Below are 23,272 nucleotides of genomic sequence, written 5' to 3'. Positions count from 1 at the left end.
AAAAGTATTCAAACTCTTGTTAACAAAAGTGGGAAAATTGTTAAACTAATAGAAATAGTTCAAACTAATTTTTGACGTCTATAGCCGTCGATGGCAGTGAATGAGTTAAGTATGTGGTTACGGTATTTTCTGGAATATCCTTGAAAAGGAGAGTCATCCTCACCCGCTGTCCACAAAACGCAAACATGCAGACGCTATTTATTTCTTGTACGTTTGCTCAGCCTTAATGTCGTCTTACTATCCTTGAAATGATCTTAAATGCAACAGTGGGATTTGATCCTTGTTTGGATCACTTAACAATACAGATTTGATTAAGTGGCAACTTTTGTGACAAGATCACAAAATCTGCGCTCTACCAGTGCTAATCTAATTCCCACTTTACAATCATATCTACAACGGTCTTTGCAGAACAATGTCTTTGAATTGATGTGTTGAAATCAAATGTAAACCTAATGTTTAAAAAAAGCTTTAATAACACTGACAAAGCTTAAAAAAAAAAAAATACAGTATATTTTTTTCGTTCACTTCTTTATTAGATACTGTATAGAGATTTTTCAGCAACAAATGACAAACAACTTCAACTAAGCTGGTTGAACCTTTGAACTCTGGTTGTCGTCGTCGTCCTCCGATAGCTAAACTAACAGTGACTGGCAAAAGATAGACGACAGTTAGATTACTGACAATCTAACAGAGCAGAATATGAATATTTAATTGTAGAAGTACACGGCTCGAGTGGTCAAATATGAACCAACCACCGCAGCAATCTTCTTAAAAAATTTAAATAAATATGAAACATTGTCATGAGATACTACCGTCTAAAAATACAACAATAGCAATGAGCAACATTGCAACATTTTAAAAGTAATGAACCTGCTCTTTGCCAACTCCTTAATGTAAATTTACAAGCATTATTTACGTAAAGTGGATTATCTCTTTTAGCTTAAATCAAAAATAAAAAATAAAAAAGTTTCCAGATTTAGCCCAAAGTACAACAATTAATTTAGCAAAAAAAAAAAGAAAAAAAGAATTATAACTGAAACAGTGGAATCTTGTTGGGTTCCATTTTAATCAAGTCTTTGGGAGCAACATTTGAATATTTTGCTTTTGTGATTGTTAGATATCCGTTAAATTAAACCACACCAAACCAATACAATAAGAAATTTCAATTTATATTTTTGACAGTGTCAATAAAAAAAATATTAAGTTTGAGAACCATTGCTTTGTGGTAATAAACATTTATTTTATTATACATTTCCATTGCCTGAAAATGACATTAAAATTGCACTTAAGTATAATAATTTAATAATTTCACCAACGATGTAATTTAAAAAAAAAATCCTGATATTGTAATAACATTTTTACGACACTGATACCTTATTACATTATTATATCATATCCCATAAGTCTTTTTGGCAGCTCAGTTCTGATCAAGTGGGCGGAGCATACTTTGATTAACTCTGCTGACTTTAGAACTAAATAAATCAACACTGTCAAATAACCCATCACCAAACCTCCATTTGAACCAGACAGTGTTAAAAAATACACTTTGGGGGGTTGAAATCAACTCAGAAACATTTAACGCCAGAATTTTAATTAACACTCCAATTTTGCTGTGAATGTATACAAAAGTTTTAGATTATTAAAATGTAAAACTTTAAAAAAAAAAAACTGTCAAGTTTTACATTATCAATTTGGAGAATGAAAAAAAAAAAGGTCCACCTGAAAATGTAATCAATCCCCAATCATGTAATAAATTATTACATGATCGTTATAATGTTATTACAATAACAGTCAGGATTTTTTTTGGTACTACTTTATTGATGACATTATTAGCTCTTATTACATTTTTGATGGAGTTAAGTGCACATTTTTACATTTTCTGGAAATAATTACATTATAGGCTGCTACATGGCTTGTAGAGGTTTAAACGCACAAGGTCAAAAGACCTTGCACTGGTTCATACTGAACATGCGTCGTCTGGCCTGCTTCCTATTGTGGCTCATAGCCGTCCGCACGGCGCACTCAAAAACTTGTTCGACCCCTCGCTTGGTCAATGATGAACACTCCAGGTAGCCTTTGGCGTGAACCTCCTGAGCCACGCGCCTCCCCTCCGCCCCTGAGATGCAGCCGCCCCGAAGCGAACCCGACTCCCGCAGGTCCGTGTGGGTTCCCACCACCAGCACCGGCACCGTGGGTAAATTCTCCCGAACCTCCGCCATCCACTTACTCCGCACATTAGCCAGAGAGTTGCGGTTGGCCACAGAGTAGCACAGGAGCACCACGTCGGCCTGCTGGTAGGATCGGGGCCGGATCGGTCTCAAGTTGTCCTGGCCCGCCGTGTCCCACAGGCCCAGACTGATCAAAACGCCATCCATGTAGACCTCGGCCCCGGTGTTGTTGAACACCGTCGGCTTGTAAGTGTCAGGGAAGGTTCCTGAAGTAAAGCTGACCAGGAGGGCTGTCTTTCCCACCGCGCAGTCCCCGACCAAGACACACTTGACAGACATTTTTATGGACGGGCTTGATCATCTGAACAGTTTCTCTTCTGGGGAAGCACGACAGCCTCAAGGTTGTCAAAGGCACTGCATGCTCTTCTTTGAAAGGTTACTGATTTCCCATTGTTTTTAAATGGAGTGCTCGTGGACCTTGTCAGCAGGTGAAAAAGGCCAGATGACAGGTGTTCTGAGGAAGACATAAAAAAAAAAACTGATATAACCAACAGACTATATACTGTACGTTACACTAAGTCACAGGTGTCAAACTCATAGCCCGGTGGTGAATTATGGAAATTGCGAATTGTCTTCAATTTTAAAAATGTTAAAAAAAAATTGCAAGCATTTTTGGCTACCAATTCACCATTTAAAATAAACGTTTTGACTGGCCTCTAATTTCAAAAGTAGTTAATTCATCATTTTGTTGTGTAAATATTAATATGAGGCGATACATTTATTTGGGTTTACAGTCATAACAGCCCTCTGAAAGAAACCCAAAATACGATATGGCCAGCAACAAAAACGTGTTTGATACCCTTGCCCTGAATAAACGGTAACACATTCAGATAGCTGTCCCTCCGTCTCACAAACACATTTAGTACTTTCCCAAAGTAAAGGGTCACATGCAAAATAAATTACAAATAATAATGACTGAATTCAGTTGTAAATGTCACCAGAAAAAAATAAAAAGAAGATCATGCTGTTCTGTTATTATTTATAAGACTTAAATCAGTAGGCTGTCAAGTAACTTTAGGATATTTTTAAGATAACATTTCTTTTGTTGTGAACTTTAGGCTACAGTATGATAATGGGACTTTTTTTCAATCAACAATTTTTTGGGTACGATTATTATTATTTGTAATGATCATTATTAATTCAGCTATTGATCATCTTTGGTCTTGCCGCCGGTGAGGAGATACATTATATATTAAATACATTTAAAAAGAAAATGTCATTATAACACTAACACAAGAATTTAAAATCCAAGGAAATGTAAGTGTACTTTCAGAACTTACAATTATTCAGTCTTTTCCAGTCTCGCCAGTTGTCGGCTGTCTTCTTTGCAGATAGCCTGAAGTCTCATCAATGAATGTAAAGGTTTGACGTTTACTTATATTATACCCATTTATCTACTTACTTCCCGATTCCTCCATGTAAGGAGACTGCATAAAAAGTTTTAGTACTTGTTGTCAGGTGACAAAGAGAAAAGCTAGTGAAAAAAGAAGGCAAGATGTGACAAGTACAGCACATCCGCTTGTTGGTGAGGGGAGGGTCCCACGTCCCTCCCCCACAGCAGCGGCATTTTACAACACATGTTCTTAGTTCCGCATTTCAATTACAGGAGTTTATTTGTCTCAACATTTGGGGAAAATGCAATTATAAATTATTTTGTACTTTTTCAAAGTGATCAAACTATGAAAAAGATGAAATTATTATTTTTTTTTTAAGGAAGACATAATAAAATAATCAGAATTGGATTTATTGTCATTACACACGCAGAGGTACAGGAGCGACAAAATTGCACTTAACAGGCTCAAACTGTGCAAGAAACATGAAAAACAATGATCAAACAGAGGGTGACAGGATAGAAAGGCCTTGTTAAGTCTTTGCAAAACTAAAAACATTAACAATAAATTCATGTCCCCAGACAGTCAATATTGTACAGTGTGGTGCAAATAGAGTAGAAATGTTCCCAAACTGGTTCTGAATGTGGCAAAAGTATCTTCAGTGTCAGACGTAATGCATGAAGCCGATTGCAGCAACATTTTAAATATGTTAGCTTGATCATGGGACAAATCATTGAGATTAATTTATGCATCTTTACCTACGGATGTTACCATGACATGAATAATTAAAATTTCAAATCAAACTCAGTCCTGTGGAACGTTTTTCATAATTCTGTGGGCCATAACCATTTATCAATTGCTCCGTGAATGGATTCTATCAATCAACAAAGTTGTTATTGTTTTCATTCTCAGTGTGGAGGACTTTTCCATACAAGTTACCGGCAAATACAACATATTGTTAAGAAACTTTTTGGGTTGACTTACCCTTTAAGTTTTGTTGATGTTAAATTTGGGGTTTAAGCATTTTTTTTTAATTTGTGGAATTTGTAATTTTTCAGTTACAAAAAAAAAAAGCACATAATGAGGTTTCATTTAGTAACTCATTCACTGCCATTGATGGCTGTAGACGTCAAAAATTCATTTTAACTATTTCTATTAGTTAAACATTTTTCCCACTTTTGTTAAGAGTATGAAAACCTAGATTTTTTTTTTATTGTATTAGAACAGATAGAAAATTTGTGATTAATCGTGAATTAACGAGTTCAGTCATGCGATTAATTACGATTAAAAATGGTAATCGCCTGACGCCCCTAATTTTTTTATATATATTTTTTTAAATTAAAGATTATTTAAAAAATGGAAAAAAAAATAATTACAATTATTAGATTTTTAATATTTTTTTGGGGAAAAAATACTAAAAATTAGGGGTGTCAGGTGATTTTTTTTTTATCGTAATTCATCGCATGACTTAACTAGTTAACTCACGATTAATCACAAATTTTATATCTGTTCTAAATGTACACAAAAAAAATCTAGGTTTTCATACTCTTGTTAACAAAAGTGGAAAAAAATGTTAAACTAATAGAAAGAAATAGTTCAAATGAATTTATGACATCTATAGCCATCAATGGCAGTGAATGAGTTAAGAATAACCCTTTACACTATTAATTCCAGGAAATGCAAGAGATACTAGAAAGATGGACCTGGAGGATGGCACAGAGAAAGAGAAGTTCTGTGTGACTTCACTTTTACACCAACAATGGCAACGGCAATCTGAAAGGTGGGATGGGAAGGGGGTGCAGTATTCTGGAAACGTAACACATTTATTTAAATAACAAAGAAACCGCCAATTAGACAAGCTGTAGAAACTGAGAAAAGTTGGGAGAAATGCCCTGGTTTACTAGTAAAGGTTTTTCAGTCTGGCAGACATCTCGTTGTGAACATATTTTGATCATCTTCCTCATTAGTTAGCATTTATAATTTACTTTACCAATTTAAAAAGCATAGGTGATGCTTAGATCTTGATGTGATTTGTGATTTTGCGTTTTAAACAAATGTAATAATACCGTATTTTCTAATAGAGGTTGCCCAATTCCTTTCCTGATCTCCTGTTGTCCCTGCACAGACTTTGTTGGTTGCAGACTTGCAGTTTGACATCAAATCAAGCTTTAATGACAACATGTTTACATGTTTTATTTCTTGATACAACTGTTCAATTTCAACAATTAATAAACATTGGATGCGAAAATACAAACCTCTTTTTACAAAATTTACAACACATTGCAGAATGAGTATTCATTCTCAAGTATTTGGTACTTTTACACCTTAAAACAGTGACAAACAGGATGGGTAAAACACGTTAAACGTACAGAACATACCATCTAAAACTATAAAAAAAAAAAACCCTGAGCTGAATGTTTTTGTGGTTCAGTCAGCATTATTTTATCATTTGTGTTGTCTTGTGATTTTAAATATCTTAAAAGACGTGGAGAAAACTGTAGAGCCGGCAGTGGCACACTATAAAAATAATATATATATATATATATATATATATATATATATATATATATATATATATATATATATATATATATATATATATATATATATATATATATATATATATATATATATATATATATATATAAAACATTCTTGCATTCTTGGTATGCAGATGTATAAAAAATAATCATCGCTATAGTCAAATAGTGACAGAAGATAACTACTCTCATTAGGATCAACAATAACATCAGTTTGACAAATATTCATTACTTTTTAGTCTGTTTTAAGAGAGGAGAACGTAAGACACAAGGAGGAGGAGGTCGAGTGTACCATACTGATCTGTGTGAATGTATTAGCGTCGTTCCTCGCAGCGGCTTTAACATGTATGCGCCCCTCCCGTCTTTTTTATTACTTCAAAGAGACCACAAATAGACCCGGCTTTGGTTCTGTAAACCTGCGAGATAAGAAAAGATGAAGAAAGGAGCGATGACGAGACAGACGTGGGCATGTGTGTGCATGTGTGTGTGGATTGGTGTGTATGTACCTGTAGTGTTTGTTGTTGAGGTAGTTTATAACGGCAGGACGAATGCGGGCCACGCCCCCCTGGCTGTGGTTACCTCTTCCTGTGATGACAGAGAGCTGCGGTCCACAGAGACCTTGTTCACAGTCTGCACACAAGAAGTTAAAAGAATACATTTGAAAAGAAGCAGCATGTACAAGTGCACATAAAAATTCATTTCACTTCATCTCTTCTTTTAACTTGAACTATACCATGCTATTATTCGCGTTTACTGTAAGTCCACGTACCTGCGGTCTTGTCCTGGAGGATGCGGCCCAGATGGTGCAAGGCCTCGGCCACGTGCAGCCCATGGAGGTCCAGGATGTTCTTTGGTAGAAGCGAAGAGTTGACCCTCTCAAAGATATGAACTGCTGCACGGTGGTTGGCTTCACGCATCCGCTTCCCGTGTAAATGTCCCTGTAGAGACAAGTGACACAAATTACTTTTTCATCCAGCAGGACATATTTTCTCCTACATGACACAACTTACACTCTAAAAACAGTTGGGTCAATAATGGACCGATCCTCTACTTAGGTCATTTGACCCAACTTTTTTTTTTTCTTAAATCGTTTTTATTGAGCATTAAAATCATACAAGCATGAAAATTTGCAAAGTATTCTTTACACACATACACAAATAAGCGGGAATACAGTCAACATAGAAAAAAGAATCGTGTTTCTTCGTCTCCCCAAACATATCTTACTTTATTTTCCGCCATTTATTGTGACTACTATATATATATATATAAAATGTGTACAAATAAATATATACATATATATAAAAAGAAATATATAAAATGTGTACAAATAAATATATACATATATATAAAAATAAACATATATATATATATATATATACATATATATAAAAATAAACATATATATATATATATATATATACATATATATAAAAATAAACATATATATATATATATATATATATATATAAATATATTAATATATATATGTATGTAACTACACACTTCAATTGCATGCGGGAGCCAACAAGTCAACAAGACAAACTACTTCCGTTCAGTCCGTCAAAACCAACATTCCCATCTGGAACTCCCCATTGACCCAAAGTTCCGTCACTACAACATCATCTCGCGGCGCGTATTCGCAAAAGAAGAGCGGATGGAAACGGGCATAAGTCGCAAGTCCGTTTTGAGCATTTTCATAAAATTCGCATACAAATTTTGAAATATTTGGATGGAAACCTGACTATTGTCGACTCGTTACACTGATTCGAATTCCTCCTGCGCCGTTGTCAATCACGTCATTTATTTCATAACTCTCGTGAATCAGCATCAACCATAAACGCTCGAATAAAATTCCAGGATATGCTACGAGGCCCACGTCACACTCTTGTGTATATTCTGATTCATTTAATCAGCTAAGAGACCAAGAATTGATCAAAACAAAATGACATATCCGCTCTCCCGGGTTTAAAAGGTGAAACACACAATTTTGTGTTTTGAGTGCACATTATACCTGTACCATGGCCACAAATTTTATCCGCATTTTATATCTATATTGTGACCACATAAAAAAATCTCATGTCATGTTTGGGGCTTCTACATGTTGGTGGATCTTTTTCTTTCTTTTTTTAACAGTGAAAAGTGGGACACCAACATGTAAGTACAATAATTAAAAACAAAATCTCTTAACACTACATTCATAACACTCCTCACTGCTAAAATCAATTCATTGTGTGCCATTTGTAACATCTTACTTCATGTCAGTACCATCGTAAGCTGAGGACTCCCCGTAATCATCAAACAAGTCGACACACTAAATACAATTCTAAATGAATTCAATTATGCCCATGCCTACATGTCAACTTTTGTGAGAAGATTACCTGTTGTGCATAATATGAAGCCACCTCTTTGTGTCCTTGATGGTGTGCTACCGCAGCTTTGGAAAAACTCTCGAGCTGCCGATTTCTTTGCAGATTGGCTTCAGCCCTGAAGTCCTTGTACTCAGGATCGACAATGTCCTGATAATTCGGGGAGTGAGCTATGTCAGAGTCTGGAAGTTTCTGGTGAAAAATAAAGGGAAATTAATAGGGTCAGGGGAAATACAAGTAGGACAGAAAGGCTACTTTTACAATACCAGACTGGTTTAATAAAAATCATATAATAGACAAAGCATAATTGACTGAAATTAATTTGAAGGGCCTACTCGGTCAGTTACATGTTAAACACAGCCATTCTATGCTTCCAATTTTGTGGGAACGGTTTTGGGTAGGTCCTATTCTGTTCCAGCATGACCGTGTTCCTGTACACAAAGGCTGGTTTGATACGTTGAGTATGAAAGAACTTTGGAGTCCTGAACTTCAACCTCATCAGACACCTTTTGGATTAATTACAACAGCAATTGTGAAGTCAGAAATTAGTGACCTCCAACCTCAATGCTCTTCTGGATTAAAAGACAAAAACTCCCACAGACACACTCCAACATCTTGTAGAAAGTTCCCATTCCATAGCTAGTGTATATAGTAATCAGGTGCCCAAATACTTTTGTTCATATAGATGATCTATTTGGCTGGGATTGTGTACAACAACTACCTTTTCTCTCTCTTTGCTTGGAGTTCTGTGGTGGTCGGATTGAGGCAATTCTGGAGCGACGACGATCTTGACAGGCCCCTGGTCTAGTAAAGAATTCAGATAGAGCTCCGTCTGGCTGAGACAGTAGCTGCAGATTTAATAAAAAAAAGAAATTGATTGGTGGTTGGCAATTAATTCAAATGAATATGACTGACAAAGAAAATGGCTAAAACTCAAAGCAAGATTTGAGTCTTACTTATGAGCCCTGAAAATATCCTGGAGAAAAAGTCTGTCAATGGAGGGAAAACGGGAGTAGAGCTGATCCTCTTTTAATATGGAGGCCCCATCACGCCTGCTGAGGTCAGCTTGATTTTGTCTGGACTGAAATAAGACAAGGGGGATGTCACAAAGGGAGATCAGTAAGAAGTGTAAAATTACACAGTGTATTTACCTTCTCTATGTTCTCCTGCATCGCTAGCTCCTCTTTTATAATGTCGCGGAGAGAGACACGTGGCTGGGAGATTTTCCAGTGGTCCATCACTGGCATCCCTGCATCTTTGCCCCTCGGAAAAAGTGATGTTGGTCTGCCCATTTCAGTTTCACTCCATGGTACTGTACCAAATCAAGTGTGTGTGTGGGGGGGGGCAAAAATTGTCCTTCTGTTAGTTAAAATGTAAATCAGTATGATCACCATAGCATTGGTAATACTTATTTTAAAGCAGGTACAACTTCCTCATGTACAACACTTGAAAAGGCCTCGAGATACTTAACTCATTTGCTCCCAAAAACATATAAATATGTTCTATCTTAAATGTTTTAAGTGTCCTGAAGATGTAATTATACATTTTTTATGCTACAGCATACAGAAGGCTTGGATGCAGCCTCTCAAGTGCAAAGAACAGTTGAAGAAATGGAAGTTATTACACAAACGGCCAACAGGTGGCAGCAGAGCAAAATAAATCAACCAGGGCCATGTTGAAAAAAAGCTAATTTACTCACATTTCTAAATAGATTTGTGAATAATGATGAAACTTAGCTATATTCTAATGCTAATTGCTGCAAAACTGAAAAAGATAGAATTATACTTTTTTCCCTGATGAAAGAAGAGACATAATTTGATAGCAATCGTACACAATATTCTGTGGGCCTTGCAAAATCTGTCAAAATCCACCGCCACTCTGAGAAGCTCTTTTTATACTCAATGATGCCAATGGATCTCATTAGTGGTAATTGGTCTTCCAGCTGTTCGTTATAAGTGCAATTGACTTTTCCAGCCTCTTATTGTTACCTGTCCCAACTTTTGGGAGATTTGTTGACACCATGTAATTTAAAATCAACATATTTTCCCATTACAATTATACATTTTCTCAGTTTGAACTTTTGACCTGTCATCTATGTTCTATTCAGAATAAAATATTGAAATTTGGCACATCTACATCATTGCATTCAGTTTTTATTCACAATTTGTACAGTGTCCTAACTTTTTGGGACTTGGGTTTGTACAAAGTTTTTTCTTTTTAGGGCACCACATGGATTTTAAATCAATAAATAGGAGCCTTCCACTGCATATTCATACTGTGACTTGTATGTTTTAATAGGCATTAGTTTTTTTGACAAGTGCCTTGGTAATTTGAAATCAACCATAAAAGTAAACAGTTTTGCTCCATGTTGCTTTTTTTTTTGTTCCAAATGCATTTTAGGTTAACTGAAGACTTTAAATTGCCTCTACACTGTCAAGCCGCTTTTTCATTGGACCACAATTCCACCCCAAATGGGCTGACTCCGCCCTGTGTCCTCGCACCCCCACCCCCCTGTTCAACTCCATTAGCGTGTTTCACTTACCGTCCAGAAGCAGTTGGCTGGAAAGAGTTGCTTGTCGCTGACGTTCCTATGAAGAAACAACAGGCTTAACGTGCATTTATCAACTAAGATTGAGACACAAAAAATAGGGTAGATTTTGTAGCTGGACAACTATTGCTTCTATTGGTTATTTGCAAATGTTTGCTGTTGACCTGGATAGATTCTTTCCACTTCTGGTGAAGAAGTTTAGCCAGGTTCATATCCATCTGCACTGCATAGTCTTCAGAAGAACAGTTACCTAAAAATTGTGACACATGCGTGGTATATCATAAAAAGTGTGTGAATTTAAGCATTGATTAGTATAACATTTGTAATTTGCATTGTTACCTGGTTCAACTCCCACAGGTCCAAACAGTTCAGTTAGTTGCAGTGCCAGCTCAGTGGGTAGTTTTAGCTCCACACTGGCAATGTTCAGAACTTGGCAGCCTCTATTTCCAATGGCCCTCCTACTGTTTTTCTTCTGTCTTTCTTCTCGCTCCAACTCTTCCAGCTCAGCCAGCAGAAGCCGGTTGACCTCTTCCAAACTGGCAATCTCATCAGGAGTCGCAAAACTTAACTCCTCGATTATTGCTTGCATGTCGTCATCATCGGTAAGCAGGCTAGGATTAGTTGTTAGTGTGTGTGGATGTGTATCTAGCTGCTTTTTGTTTCGGACTGGAGAAGCGGTGCTACCAAATGCTGTCGAGTCAGTACCGGAAGTCCCACCAATTTCCCTAACTACCTCATTTGCGGATTGTTGATGCACATCGGCAACAGCAGTCGGCTCTGCATAAGGAAGTTCATCAGCCAACATGGTTTCAAGTGAGCCCTGTTCAACTTTAATAGCTTCCTCCTCATGCAAATCCTCCAAAACATCGTCGTCTCTGAAAAGGCTTTCTCCAGAATCTAGTAACAGGTTGGTTGTCCATTCCATGTCCTGGTGGCATTTGTCATACAAGTCCTCCAGTGTATCCAAACTCACTAGTTTAAAATGACGACTGAGGATGGTCAGACTCTCAAGGCGGCTTTGAGCTGCCGCAAATTCTTTGTCCTCCACCTGTGTGCTTTTCTCGTGCGCCATGCGGTATGGTACTGTATTGAGACTGGATGGGTGATCTGCAACAGCAGCAGAAACTGCCGATGCAACCTCCGGCACGAATCGTGAGGAGGCACCACATAGGATTGTGATGTCGCTGCTGTAGTTGCAGGCAGCGACAACAGAATCTGCTGGGCCATCTTGACGATTAAGACGCCAAAGAAAGGCAAAGTCCTGTGGTTCAGTCTGGGTGGAACAACCTCTATCCGAAGAGAAGGCTGAGTCAGTTGGCAGAAGAATCTCTTTTTTTAACTTGGTGCACAAGTCTGGTTCAGGACTGAGGCTGGTCTCACAGTCAGGATGTGTGGTGATGATATTTTGACCAATGTCAACCTTTTGTGATATGCTATTGGTACATTCAAGTGTTTTTGGAGGAGTCGTCAGACAGTTCTGAGTGAAGGTGAGGGCTAGCTTGCACTGCTTCCCTGATCTGCGACCCTGACGCTGCTTTCGCTCTTGACTGCATCCAAGAACACAACTCTCCGGTTCCAAAGGGTCAGTGCCTTCAGGAGAATGTCCGCTTTTGTGCTGCACTGTCACGTCACTGTCTCTCTGCTCTTTGCATGTTTTCGTGTCCGTAGATGGCAACTCTATACCATACTCATGCTCAGTGCCACGGCTTTCTTTTGGCTCTGTAGATTCAAATGGGGTATCTGCAGCAGTGTCTGGTTCTGTTTCACAGCACATGTCTAAAACTGTGCTTGTACTCGTTTCATTTTCACTTTTTAAAATCTTACCATTATCCTTGGACGATTCCACAGCTTTCCAGTCTAACACGCAATCTGGTAAATCAACTCTGCCATTGTTCTCTGTGTTCGTTTTCTGGTCTTTTTCCTCTTTCTCAGACCTACAGCCGAGAGATTCTTCAATCTTGTTATCTGTGTCCAAATTTTGCCCTTGGCAAATAGAAGCAGGTGATGAACAAGAAGAACCAGACTGGCAAGTAACTACACCAGTCTGAATGAGATCAAGAAGTTTCTGGAATTCAGTCAGATTAGCTCCAGACTGCACTTTGCCTGTGTCATTGGTGGCTTCTTTTGACTCCCATCTGTCCTCACTTTCATTGCTGTCTTCAGAGTTTTGGTTTCTCCTAACCTGGCGCTGCTCAAGAGGCCGTTCAGAAGGCCAGTCATCTACAAAATGCAACATCTTGGATATCTCTCCCTCTTGCCTACCTACTACTGAAGTCGCTTCATTGTTCATCTGTTCTTTCTCGGTTGCCAAGCCATCTGACTTCATCAGATCTTTCACCAGATCTGTGGAATCAAGCTTCCTAGTTGGTCTTTTTCTTGACACCCTTTGTTTAATAGACTCGGAGAAGGCCACTGGGAGTTCATTACTGCGGGGGTCTTCGTTCATCACTGATTCCACAATGCAATCAGGTATCCCCTGTTCTCCACCAGGTTGGTTTAAGGCATCCAGCTCAGAATCCAAAGCCCCCAAATCCAGGTCATCATCCTTGTGGAATTGTTCTGAAGGTCTTCCAGTTGGCTGGAAATCAAGTGAATCTATTGATTTGTGGTTGTCATCTTCCAACTTGCGCACCTCACTGGGATGATCAATAAATGACACATCAGGAAGAGAGGAAAAGAGATGAGGCTGGGAACTCTTACGTCTGTCTATCAATCCAGGTTCACTGACAAGGTCGGGACATTTTGCTTCAGGAGTCACACACCTGAGGGAGGAAAGAAAGGTATGATGTATATACGGTAAGGTAAGGTCATGTAAATGTATTCAGGTTTAACAATTTCCTGATGCATTAACAAAATTATCAAAATGGTATTGGCGATATTGGCCCAGTATTAACACGGTATTGGATAGGTGCCTAACATTACAACTAACTTAGCTATTTGATCGCTCATTAGTGCCTTTTCTGACCCCTCCAAGCATTTTTTTAATGTGATGAGTGAGTTTTATTCCCACTACCAAACAACATTAACAGAATCAGTTTGACATTGTTTTCCGTATGCTAACCAAGAAGCCTGATGGAAGACAATCAAGGAGTCAATCGCATTAAGCAGTTCGAGAGACATGGTACTAATTTATACTCAACAAAAATATAAATGCAACAATTTAGTTTTTGCTCCCATTTTTTAATGACATGATCTCAAAGATCTAAAACTGTTAGCACATACACAATATCACCATTTCTCTCAAATATTGTTCACAAACCAATCTAAATCTGTGATAGTGAGCACTTCTCCTTTGCCAAGATAATCCACCGCACCTCACAGGTGTGCAATATCAAGATGCTCATTAGACATCATGATTAGTGCACAGGTGTGCCTTAGACTGCCCACAATAAGGCCACTTTGAAAGGTGCAATTTTGTTTTATTGGGGGAGGGGGTGTCTGGTAACTCAGAAAGCCTTAGTGGTCTGGGGACTCGGAAAACCAGTCAGTACTGACCCAATAAAACAAAACTGCATCTTTCAGAGTGGCCTTTTATTCTGGGAAGTCTAAGGCACACCTGTGCACTAATCATGGTGTCTAATCAGCATCTTGATAGGGCACGCCTGTGAGGTGGGATGGATTATCTCAGCAAAGGAGAAGTGGTCACGATCACAGATTTAGACTGGTTTGTGAACAATATTTGACGAAAAATGGTTATATTGTGGTAAACCAATTGAATCCGAGAAGAAGAAAAAACTTTGCTTGAAATGCATGATGTTGTCATTGTCAAGACTGATCCTGCTGTTTGTGAATCACACTTACTGTATGTTTCTGTTGTCCAAGTGAAGGCGCTGTTTCCACTCAGGCATTAGCGCACCCATGATGGACACGACTGTTACATAGCGCTCGTAGTCATTCAGCATGCGCCGAATTGTTTCCACAGGCACGCAGTGTTTGCTGCGTCTGCACAGAGGCACAAACACAAAGACCCCAAACATAAAAACAAGCATTAAATTGCATTTCTGTGTTGACAAGTGACATTTCACCAATCTTGAAAGAAAGGTTATACATAATGTTTTGCTCACCTCTCTAGCTCTCTGGGCTTGTTCTTCCACCAAGTATCCGGCTCACGAAACAGCACTTTGTAATTGTGTTTCAATGCCTAACAAGTAGAACCCATCAAATCAATATACAACATGTCAATTTTTCCAGAAGCACCATTGAAAAAGTATGATAATACAATGTTGAATACAAGAGCAAGAAGTGGTCATTTTAGCAAAGGCATTGAAGCAGGTGACTGACCTGGGCCACATAGGGCTTCATCTCCCAGCCTTGCATGTTTGTATTGTCAATTATGATGGGGTTAGCACCTCTCTCAAAAGCTTCTTTGGCTATTGGGTGAAGGTGAAATAACAAATTAAGCATTCTTTCAGTAATCAAAATAGAGTTATGACTGCTACATCTTGTTTAATTTCAACTATCCGGTACAGCACATCTGTGAAGAGGTTCAATGAATAATCGACAACTAAATGATTAACAAGTACATTTTGATATTTGACTCCTCGATTAAAGATCTTTTCTAATTTAGAGGTGTGCAAATCCTCAACATTTTTTCAAATTTTCTGACATTACGGACCAAAAAAAGGCAGGAATAAAATCTTTTTTTCTAGAGCTCTCTCCACTATCAATTTGAAATGTACTGTTTTTCAATAAATGGATAGAAATTAAAAAATGTTTCTTTCGTAAATCTAATTCATATACAAAATCATTGACAGATTAATCAATGTTTAAAATAATTGTTAGTTGCAGCCCTACATCTGTGTTTACCTCTCTTGTGGTTCCACTCATGAGCTTCCCCCAAAGTAGTAGGATCAAAGTAATACTGTCCTTCATGAGTGAAGTAGTCATCAGTGCTTAGTGCAATTCCACCTGGGTTATGTTCTACAAGAGCTCTGCAGAGATGAATAAAGACATTGTGTGAACAACTGTTTATCAGCATGCTCTGAGGACTAATTTATCAGACCACGACCATCCATCAGTCTCAGAGACTATCCACTATTCAGCAGCATGAGGTACTTAAGTACAGTCTCCTGTAACCATTTTTAACACAAATATCAAATTTCAAAGGGAATTAATCTTTTCATACACAAATTTCAACAGGCTCACTGGACATCCTTCAATTTTTTGCTCACAAGTTAAAGCAAACTGCGTTTTGTTGTTTTTTTACGTTAAATATTACAGAAATGTCAACACATTTTGGTAACTACCAGTCCTGTACATTTTGGAAAGCTGTGACAAAAACTTATCCTGTACATTTGTTAAGCACTGTTGGTGGTGAGGTTAATTTCGTACCGAGCCAAAGTGGATTTCCCACATCCGGGCGGACCACGTAGCAACACGAGTACCTTCCCTTCCAAATGAAGCCTGCTAGACCGAGCAGGTGCAATTCCACCTGGATTATGTGCAACTGCAGCCGTAGCCCAGGATTTGGGAATCGTAGAACAATGTCGAAGAGGTGCTTGGCTGAACTGGCCTCCCCAGAGAGAGGGATTTCCAATAGGACGGTGTGAAGGTGCAACGGGGGTGATAAAGCATGGTCTTTGGTTTGCTTGTAAAGAGGGAGAGAAAGCAGGTGAATGAAGGTTCCACGATGTTGTGGTCACTTGGGAACTAGTTGCTCCATCTGCATTTCCAGAGGGCGTGGGGCCAGTCTGTTGGAAAAGCATTTGGGATGGCTCATTCTTTTTATACAACTGAAAGGCAGAGGGACGCCCTGAAGCTACTAGATCCAACTGAGGCTTTGACTCTTCTGCCAGTAGATGTGTGAAATCCACAATCGATTTCTGACCGTCCCCGCTGCCACGTTCCCAAGTGCTGAGCCCATCAATTGGCGAGGGGGCTCCAGAATGCGCCAAGCCTCCCTCAAGACATGGCCGCCCAGCAGCGCCCCACCCATACTGAGGCTCCCGGTTAGACTGAAGTAGCTCAGGGAAGACCTGCTCTGTAAACTGTGGTGGAGGTAACGAGGAAAGTGTCATGTCAGCAGACAAACACTGGCTATTAATCCGATCTTCCTGTTGCGCAGTCAGGTTTTGTAGCTCCTGATCAACTTGAAGGTCCAACTCTTCCGTCAGGCGACTACTAGACAATGGAGAGATGAGTTGATCTGACGCTACAGAAGAGTTAGGATCATGTATAGGTTGAGAAACATGGCGAGGACTAAGCAGGGCTGCGGCAGTGCTCTCAAATCCAGACACTGGAGAATGAACGGGGGCTGCGAGTTCAGCAGCAATTGACAGTTCCAACAAGGAATCCATGGCATTTTCCACTACAACAAAGAAACTCAAATTAGTTTATCCTATTTATTGCAATTTTACCACTTAAATTGACAGTGTTAAAAGTTTAATATGGGGACTGGCATAAAAAGAAGAAAAATCTGGATTGTGGTGAAATGATTGCTTGTCAATTGAAACTGAGGCAAATGGAGAGGACAAGCAGAGGCACTTGAGTTAGACTCAATCAGAGTGCAGAACACTGAGAAATGGCCAAGCCTATAGAAAATAGCTCATTAATAGTCAAAATAATATATCGCTAATTTTTCTCAAGGTCAGTAAGTGCCCAAATTTACATACTGTACATTTATGTTAGTCATTTCTACATTTTTAATACAAAGTGGATATTTTGCCGTTACGGAAACTCGCCACCTAGCACTATTTTGCCGTGAATCATGCGAGAAGTACAAATTTTGCGCCAGTGAATATGTGCTTCGCAAAATGCTTAAGGGGGTCGCCATGAAAGTGCGGGGTCAAGGGTTCAAATCTCGCTCTGTACATTTGTTATATTTTTTTGTTCTACAATTTATTGATTGTTATGGTTAGGCTGGTAATGTCGAGAACAGCCTATCTTCGGTGAAAAAAAAATAAATAAAAATTTCGTGAAAAGACAGAAGAGGCTGAAGCGAGGCAGAAACCACGCCCAGTGCAAGACCGTCCAGCGATTGACCAATCAGAGCCATTCACGGCAAACTAGTGCTAGCAGGAGAGTTGCCGGTCAAAATAATAAAAATATTTACCGTCTTGTTCAAGTGGCTGATTTTATGTCTCAAGTCGAATAATACTAATACCGTAATAAATCAATACCAAGAGTACAATAGAACGCTACTATTATTAGTGTTTGTTTTCGTGATTTGCAAGGCATTAGTGCTTAAACCCCTAGCAATTGTAAGTTGTACCTTTAAAATCAGCTTCAGACAGCACGATGTGGATAACTTCGGGGTCCAAATGGGAGAATATCTCTTGCATCTTTTGGGTGATTTTCTGCTTTTCGGAGTCTCTTTTGCTGGGTGAAAAGTTGGACACCGATGCGACTTCGTAACCCTGAAGTGGTCCGAGACCGAAGTTTTCCCCGGTAGCCAGCCCGCCAGGGACTCTGCTCGGGCTCTGTTCGTTTTTCTTTCTCCGAGGCATAATAGCACGTTTGAGATAAATCCTTGACTCGTTTACGTTGAGCTAACTGCGAAGCAGGCGACAAACATTGATTTTGAGCAAAAAAGCCACTCCGGAACAGACACCATTGTTCTTCCCTACCATTAAGCGTGAGCCAAGTTTAACCCGTCAAGGTTGTAATATTTACATCAGACCAAGTACTGAGAACTTAAAAAGACAGCTATAAACAACCATGGAGCAGTTTTCACTACACGGTCGTTAATGGCCGACCTCGAGTCGGAATCGGAAATCATAACGCTGATTACAAAATAAAAGCATGTTCCCTGACGCCTCATTGTGTTAATTTCAAAATAAAATATTTTCCCGGCCGTGCAAGAACCTGAAATACTAAATACTTGAAATACTTTCACACCACAAGAAATACTGCATCATTAAAATACATCGTTTAGCCTGAAAGGCAACCATGCAGTTAAGCAATTACTGTATTGGGAAATTGTGATGCCATAAAATAAAAACAACAATCCCAAGGTTCTGAATGTGATAGTTTGTGATAGATAACATTTCATTCATCAAAGAAATCTAGTCGACTTGGTGATTTTTTTTTAAACAAATTAGGTAAATGTGCCGCACACATTTTTTTTATCGCCAGACGGGGGCGCTATCTTTAGGCTTTCTAACTTTTGATAGGCCAAACTATAAACCATAAACTCTGCGTTTAAATTTCTCCAACAAATGCTCTCCACCACCCACCCCCTGTGTTTGTGTGATACGGCTGCCATTAAAGCAAATGTCTTATCTGGGACATGACAGGACACTTGTCTAGCTATTATACAACACTGAAGTTTGCAAAACATGTTTGGGTTATATTTCTCATAAATTAAGTCCTGCTGTTCAAATATTGTCACAATTCTTGCTATTGGTTTACAATACAATTACTGTGTCCCAAAGAAAATGTGATAGGAAAACAAAAAATTATATAATACACTGGTGGAAGGTTAGCACCTCGGGGTTTGAACGTTGGCTCTGGCCTTTCTGTGTGAAGTTTGTGTTTTCTTGTGTGTTTTCTGAGTACTTCGGCTTCCTCTCCAAAATATGCATGTTAGGTTAATTGAAAACTCAAAATCATAGGTGTCAAACTCAAGACCTAGGGGCCAGATCCAGCCCACCACATCATTTTACATGGCCCGCGAAAACAAATCTTGTCCACTTCTATGATCCCTTCTAAAATCTGTACCAAAAATTCAAAATGTATTAAATCTCAAATTATAATAACTAATAACGTTGAGATTTTGTAAGATTTTTTTGTTTTTGTTGTCTTTTAAAACTAGTAATCCATCAATTTGTTGTGTATATGTACACAACGAGACGATTAAACATTTATTTGGTTTTGCAGTCACAGCAGCGCTCTGAGCAAAGCCTATATGCCCTACCACAAAACATCTATCCATCCATCTATCTATCTATCTATCTATCTATCTATCTATCTATCTATCTATCTATCTATCTATCTATCTATCTATCTATCTATCTATCTATCTATCTATCTATCTATCTATCTATCTATCCATCTATCCATCTATCTATCCATCTATGACTTGACTATCTATCTCTGTCTGTGCCAACAACGTGGAGTAACAGGCAGAAAAATGAAAATCTCTCATTAGATGTCAGAACTCAGAATGCATATAAAAGACCTGTGTATTCATTTTGGTGACATTTGCGTTTGGTGGTGGGATGGGCGTAAGATTTATCCTTCAAATGTAAAATCGTGTGCCTTGGCTCAAGAACAACTGAAAATATTGACCTACTCGGTGTTCTGCCAGGTATTTGGAACTGTAATGTTAACTGAAGCCAAAGGGGGGCGCTCTACACTCAGCCGTCCCACACTAATAGCACAGAGACTGAAAGGACAGAGCTTTGTGCGGAAAACTAAACCCAACCTGTGTCAGACTAATGAATTAAATCGGCCCACTCAAGAGGTAAATACCAGCAAACGGATGCTGTGCAATTCAATTGTGATTATACTCGCGCTGTTTGGAAACATCTGCGTGTAGCAATTTTTCCCCGGGTGCTTAGAATCGTCCGTGGAAGCAAGTTACTAGTGTTAGAGGAGATCTCAGGGCAACGGTAGCAGCCCTTCGCATGTTAACTAGAGGCAGATACGTTGAAGTCCAAAAAGACAGCCGCAAGTAAATTTGCTCCATGTTTAAACTTACTAAAGTTGTTGCATTTGTTGGAAACGTCGGGATCTAACCGCCGGTGTGGATGTTTTCTGCTTAGGCGAAAGCATACTTGACTTCCGTTGTGGTTGTCTGTGGAGGGAGATGTGATGGGTATCTGAATAGTTTGCGGCCTAACATTAGCAAGCAGCCAGCTAGTAGGCTAACGCGCTGTATGTAGCAGCTACTAGCTGTTAGCAGCTAACCGTGCTTCCCGCTAAATGCCAATGCTGTTTTGCTCCATAACTCCCCTGCTAGCTCATTTGATAACCAGTGTGACAGTAGTGAACACAGGCGACTCGCATAGGCTATTTCACGTGTTTCTCCTGAAGACCCAGCCCGCCGAGATGGGACTGTTGTAGTAAATGTGCTGCTCTAATTAGATTGATTATGCTTTTAGTTGTATTTACGGAAACCTTGGATTGAGCTACAGCTGGGCATTAGCTTTTAAGATAATAATATATGCATATAGCTGTGTGAATGTTACCTTTGTAACTTCAAACTATTCGTCATCCCCCAGTCTGAAACAGTACCACGCCATAACAGCTGCGTGCGTTGGGAATTAAAACGATTAGAGCGTGAAGTAGTGCTCAAAACGAGTTTTTTGGGGGGTAAGTGTGGTAGCATGGCGCTGTTGAACTTTTGTTTTCCGGCCCATAGAGGCCAGTAGAAGACCGCTTGGTTCAGACGTCGTCCAGCATGGAGTTCCCGCAACAGCAGAAACCGGTGGGCGATGGGAAGATCTACTATCCTCCTGGAGTCAAAGATATTACGGACAAAATTAGCAACGATGAAGTGGTCAAACGGTTAAAGGTAAGCACGTCATGTATTTTGATTTTCATGCTCTGACTGTTCTTAGCCTTGTCTGGCCTCTGGCACTAAGACAAAACTCACTTCAAATTTTACACACCGGTACAAGAGTGGAAAACCGGTTTTTCCTATGAGGACCATACCTCATTTCATTAAAAAAAAAGCAAGTAATGTAACAAATTTTCTTTATTGTTAAGAGTTGTGTGACAGCCCAGTTCAAATGGATTTGCAAGAACTTCAATCGTGTTGTTATGATTACGTGGTTAATTGGCACAAAATGTTTTTCTGGCCACCAGTCCAAGGTATACTCCTTGTCTAACATCTGCTGAGTTATGCTCCAGCTCACCCATGACCCTAATGAAGACAAAGAGTATGAGGATGGGTGGTTGGGACTGTGAAACTTTTAAACATGGGAAATATACAAGCATCCCACAAAAGACAAACAAACATCTGCCCGTCTACTTTCCATAACACTGGTCCGTATTAGGATTATGAGTAAATGGAGCCCATGCCAAGCCGAGGTTGTGTGACAGTGGGGTACCCCGCCACACACACACACACACACACACACACACTCTCTGCTCCTGATTGGTCACCAGTCAGTAGTAGTGTACAAATAACAAATGTGATGATTAAAGCTGCTCAACCAGCAGAATACACCAACCATAGCCAATTATTTAGGCATGGGCCGAAATTCAATTCTGGCTTTATGATAATTGTGAGCAAAAATAGTATTTTTGATAGTAAAATATGAGTATCAAGGTATTAAAATTATAGTTGTAAAATTAAAAATTTTCCCCGATGATGGTAAATACAGTGGTTTTCCCATTGAATGCAATCTATTTTAATAATTTATTCAATAATTCATTCATTCATTTATTTTCCTAACCGCTTTTTAAAATAAATATATGCGGAGTTTTTCCCGGCTCAAATTGAGGCAGAGGTGGTATCATCCTGATTATGATGGGTGACTACCGATACCAGGTATCAGTGCCAAAACCAGTCTTATTTTAAGATAACGGTACTCACAGCGGTGAGCGACACTTTTAGCGGCCACCCTCCTGTGGCTATTTTATGATCAGGGACAATAAATTTGAAATTATATGAATACATAGTTGCCATTAACTTCATGCAATTTTAAGAACAAATAATATATTGGGATATATATAGGTCTTTCTTTGAAATCTTTAAAATCATCTGTCATTTATGGGTGGGGGATTTTATTTACTAGTGTTGTCGTTATTTGGTATCAGTAGTGGTGACTACTCAAGAGTTGAGTATTGGTCGGGAAAAAGTGGTCGAACATCCCTAATCCTGACCATGTACCATGATGTGCATGTATTCTGTAAATTCAACTGACTCGCTTTAATTTTTTACAGGCAACATATCTAAATTCCATGTTTCAATTATAAGAACAGTAATTCCAATGAGAATATGACTATTATCATGTTAAAGCTTCCATTCATCATCAGTCACTCAGGGTACAGGTGGCGAGCAAATAAGGTGGCTGACTCTGAATTTTGTACCCAGGAAAAACCCTATTTGGTATTGGGGATGCACGGTTAACCGGTACTAATTTGGTATCGGGGTACTGCATCATTTAAAATTATACTACTGTGCTTTGCATGGTACCAGTACTTGCAGCCGCTGCTCGCCAAGTGACCTTACCCAGACTTGGGGATGGGCGATAAATCCGGAACTGATACCAAAACGTTGGTATCGTGACAACACTATTTGGTACAGAAGAAACTAAAATAAATAAGTTGTTACTTTCTTCTATCTTAATAATTTTTTGTAAGTTACATT

At 38.9% G+C, this 23,272-nt stretch overlaps 3 protein-coding genes across 8 annotated transcripts in view; 1 reads left to right on the top strand and 2 right to left on the bottom strand.

The window, feature by feature from the left end:
* Positions 1–1,047: 1,047 nt before the first annotated feature.
* rhoh (ras homolog family member H) lies at positions 1,048–20,688 on the bottom strand. Of its 3 annotated transcripts, none has more exons than XM_077570525.1 (2): positions 20,654–20,688; positions 1,048–2,682 (listed from the first exon to the last, which is right to left on the bottom strand). In XM_077570525.1, exon 2 carries the CDS (start codon positions 2,505–2,507, stop codon positions 1,938–1,940), a length of 570 nt encoding a protein of 189 aa, XP_077426651.1. In that variant the 5' UTR covers positions 2,508–2,682; positions 20,654–20,688; the 3' UTR covers positions 1,048–1,937. The 3 variants fall into 3 exon arrangements, with proteins under 3 accessions (XP_077426651.1, XP_077426650.1, XP_077426649.1); XM_077570524.1 differs by lacking the exon at positions 20,654–20,688 and adding an exon at positions 5,626–6,084; XM_077570523.1 differs by lacking the exon at positions 20,654–20,688 and adding an exon at positions 3,509–4,762.
* Positions 6,185–18,707, bottom strand: n4bp2 (NEDD4 binding protein 2). 3 transcript variants are annotated; one of them, XM_077571415.1, is made up of 16 exons: positions 18,224–18,707; positions 16,345–17,320; positions 15,820–15,944; positions 15,295–15,383; positions 15,078–15,154; positions 14,815–14,955; positions 11,353–13,775; positions 11,178–11,263; positions 11,008–11,053; positions 9,617–9,777; positions 9,422–9,546; positions 9,187–9,313; positions 8,478–8,657; positions 6,869–7,037; positions 6,606–6,729; positions 6,185–6,515 (listed from the first exon to the last, which is right to left on the bottom strand). In XM_077571415.1, the coding sequence occupies exons 1-16, from the start codon at positions 18,456–18,458 to the stop codon at positions 6,470–6,472; spliced, it is 5,130 nt and encodes a 1,709-aa protein (XP_077427541.1). In that variant the 5' UTR covers positions 18,459–18,707; the 3' UTR covers positions 6,185–6,469. The 3 variants fall into 3 exon arrangements, 1 of the variants encoding a protein (XP_077427541.1); XR_013294883.1 differs by lacking the exons at positions 6,185–6,515; positions 6,606–6,729; positions 6,869–7,037; positions 8,478–8,657; positions 9,617–9,777; XR_013294882.1 differs by lacking the exons at positions 6,185–6,515; positions 6,606–6,729; positions 6,869–7,037; ... (1 more) ...; positions 9,187–9,313; positions 9,617–9,777 and having other exon boundaries at positions 9,436–9,546; positions 11,008–11,263.
* pds5a (PDS5 cohesin associated factor A) overlaps positions 20,245–23,272 on the top strand; it is a 21,582-nt gene continuing 18,554 nt past the window's right edge. The window contains exons 1-2 of one of the 2 annotated variants that reach the window (XM_077570521.1): positions 20,245–20,416; positions 21,317–21,469. In XM_077570521.1, coding sequence (XP_077426647.1) covers positions 20,276–20,416; positions 21,317–21,469 — 294 coding nt within the window. In that variant the 5' untranslated portion in view covers positions 20,245–20,275. Of the gene's footprint in view, positions 20,417–20,467; positions 20,627–21,316; positions 21,470–23,272 lie in introns of those variants that run through there. The other variant, XM_077570522.1, reaches the window with a different exon arrangement.

The sequence above is a fragment of the Vanacampus margaritifer genome, chromosome 7 (assembly GCF_051991255.1).
Source record: "Vanacampus margaritifer isolate UIUO_Vmar chromosome 7, RoL_Vmar_1.0, whole genome shotgun sequence".
NCBI lineage: Eukaryota > Metazoa > Chordata > Actinopteri > Syngnathiformes > Syngnathidae > Vanacampus > Vanacampus margaritifer.
The sequence above is the reverse complement of the archived record's forward strand: the minus strand, read 5'-3'. Positions and strand labels throughout refer to the sequence as shown.

Coding starts and splice junctions, on each gene's coding strand:
- n4bp2 (XM_077571415.1), bottom strand. CDS start 18,458: ATGCCTCGGAGAAAGAAAAACGAACAGAGCCCGAGCAGAGTCCCTGGC. Junction 14,956..15,077: donor AAGCCCAGAGAGCTAGAGAG/GTGAGCAAAACA, acceptor GCCTCTGTGCAG/ACGCAGCAAACACTGCGTGC. Junction 11,264..11,352: donor ACCTGTGGGAGTTGAACCAG/GTAACAATGCAA, acceptor CACAATTTTTAG/GTAACTGTTCTTCTGAAGAC.
- rhoh (XM_077570525.1), bottom strand. CDS start 2,507: ATGTCTGTCAAGTGTGTCTTGGTCGGGGACTGCGCGGTGGGAAAGACA.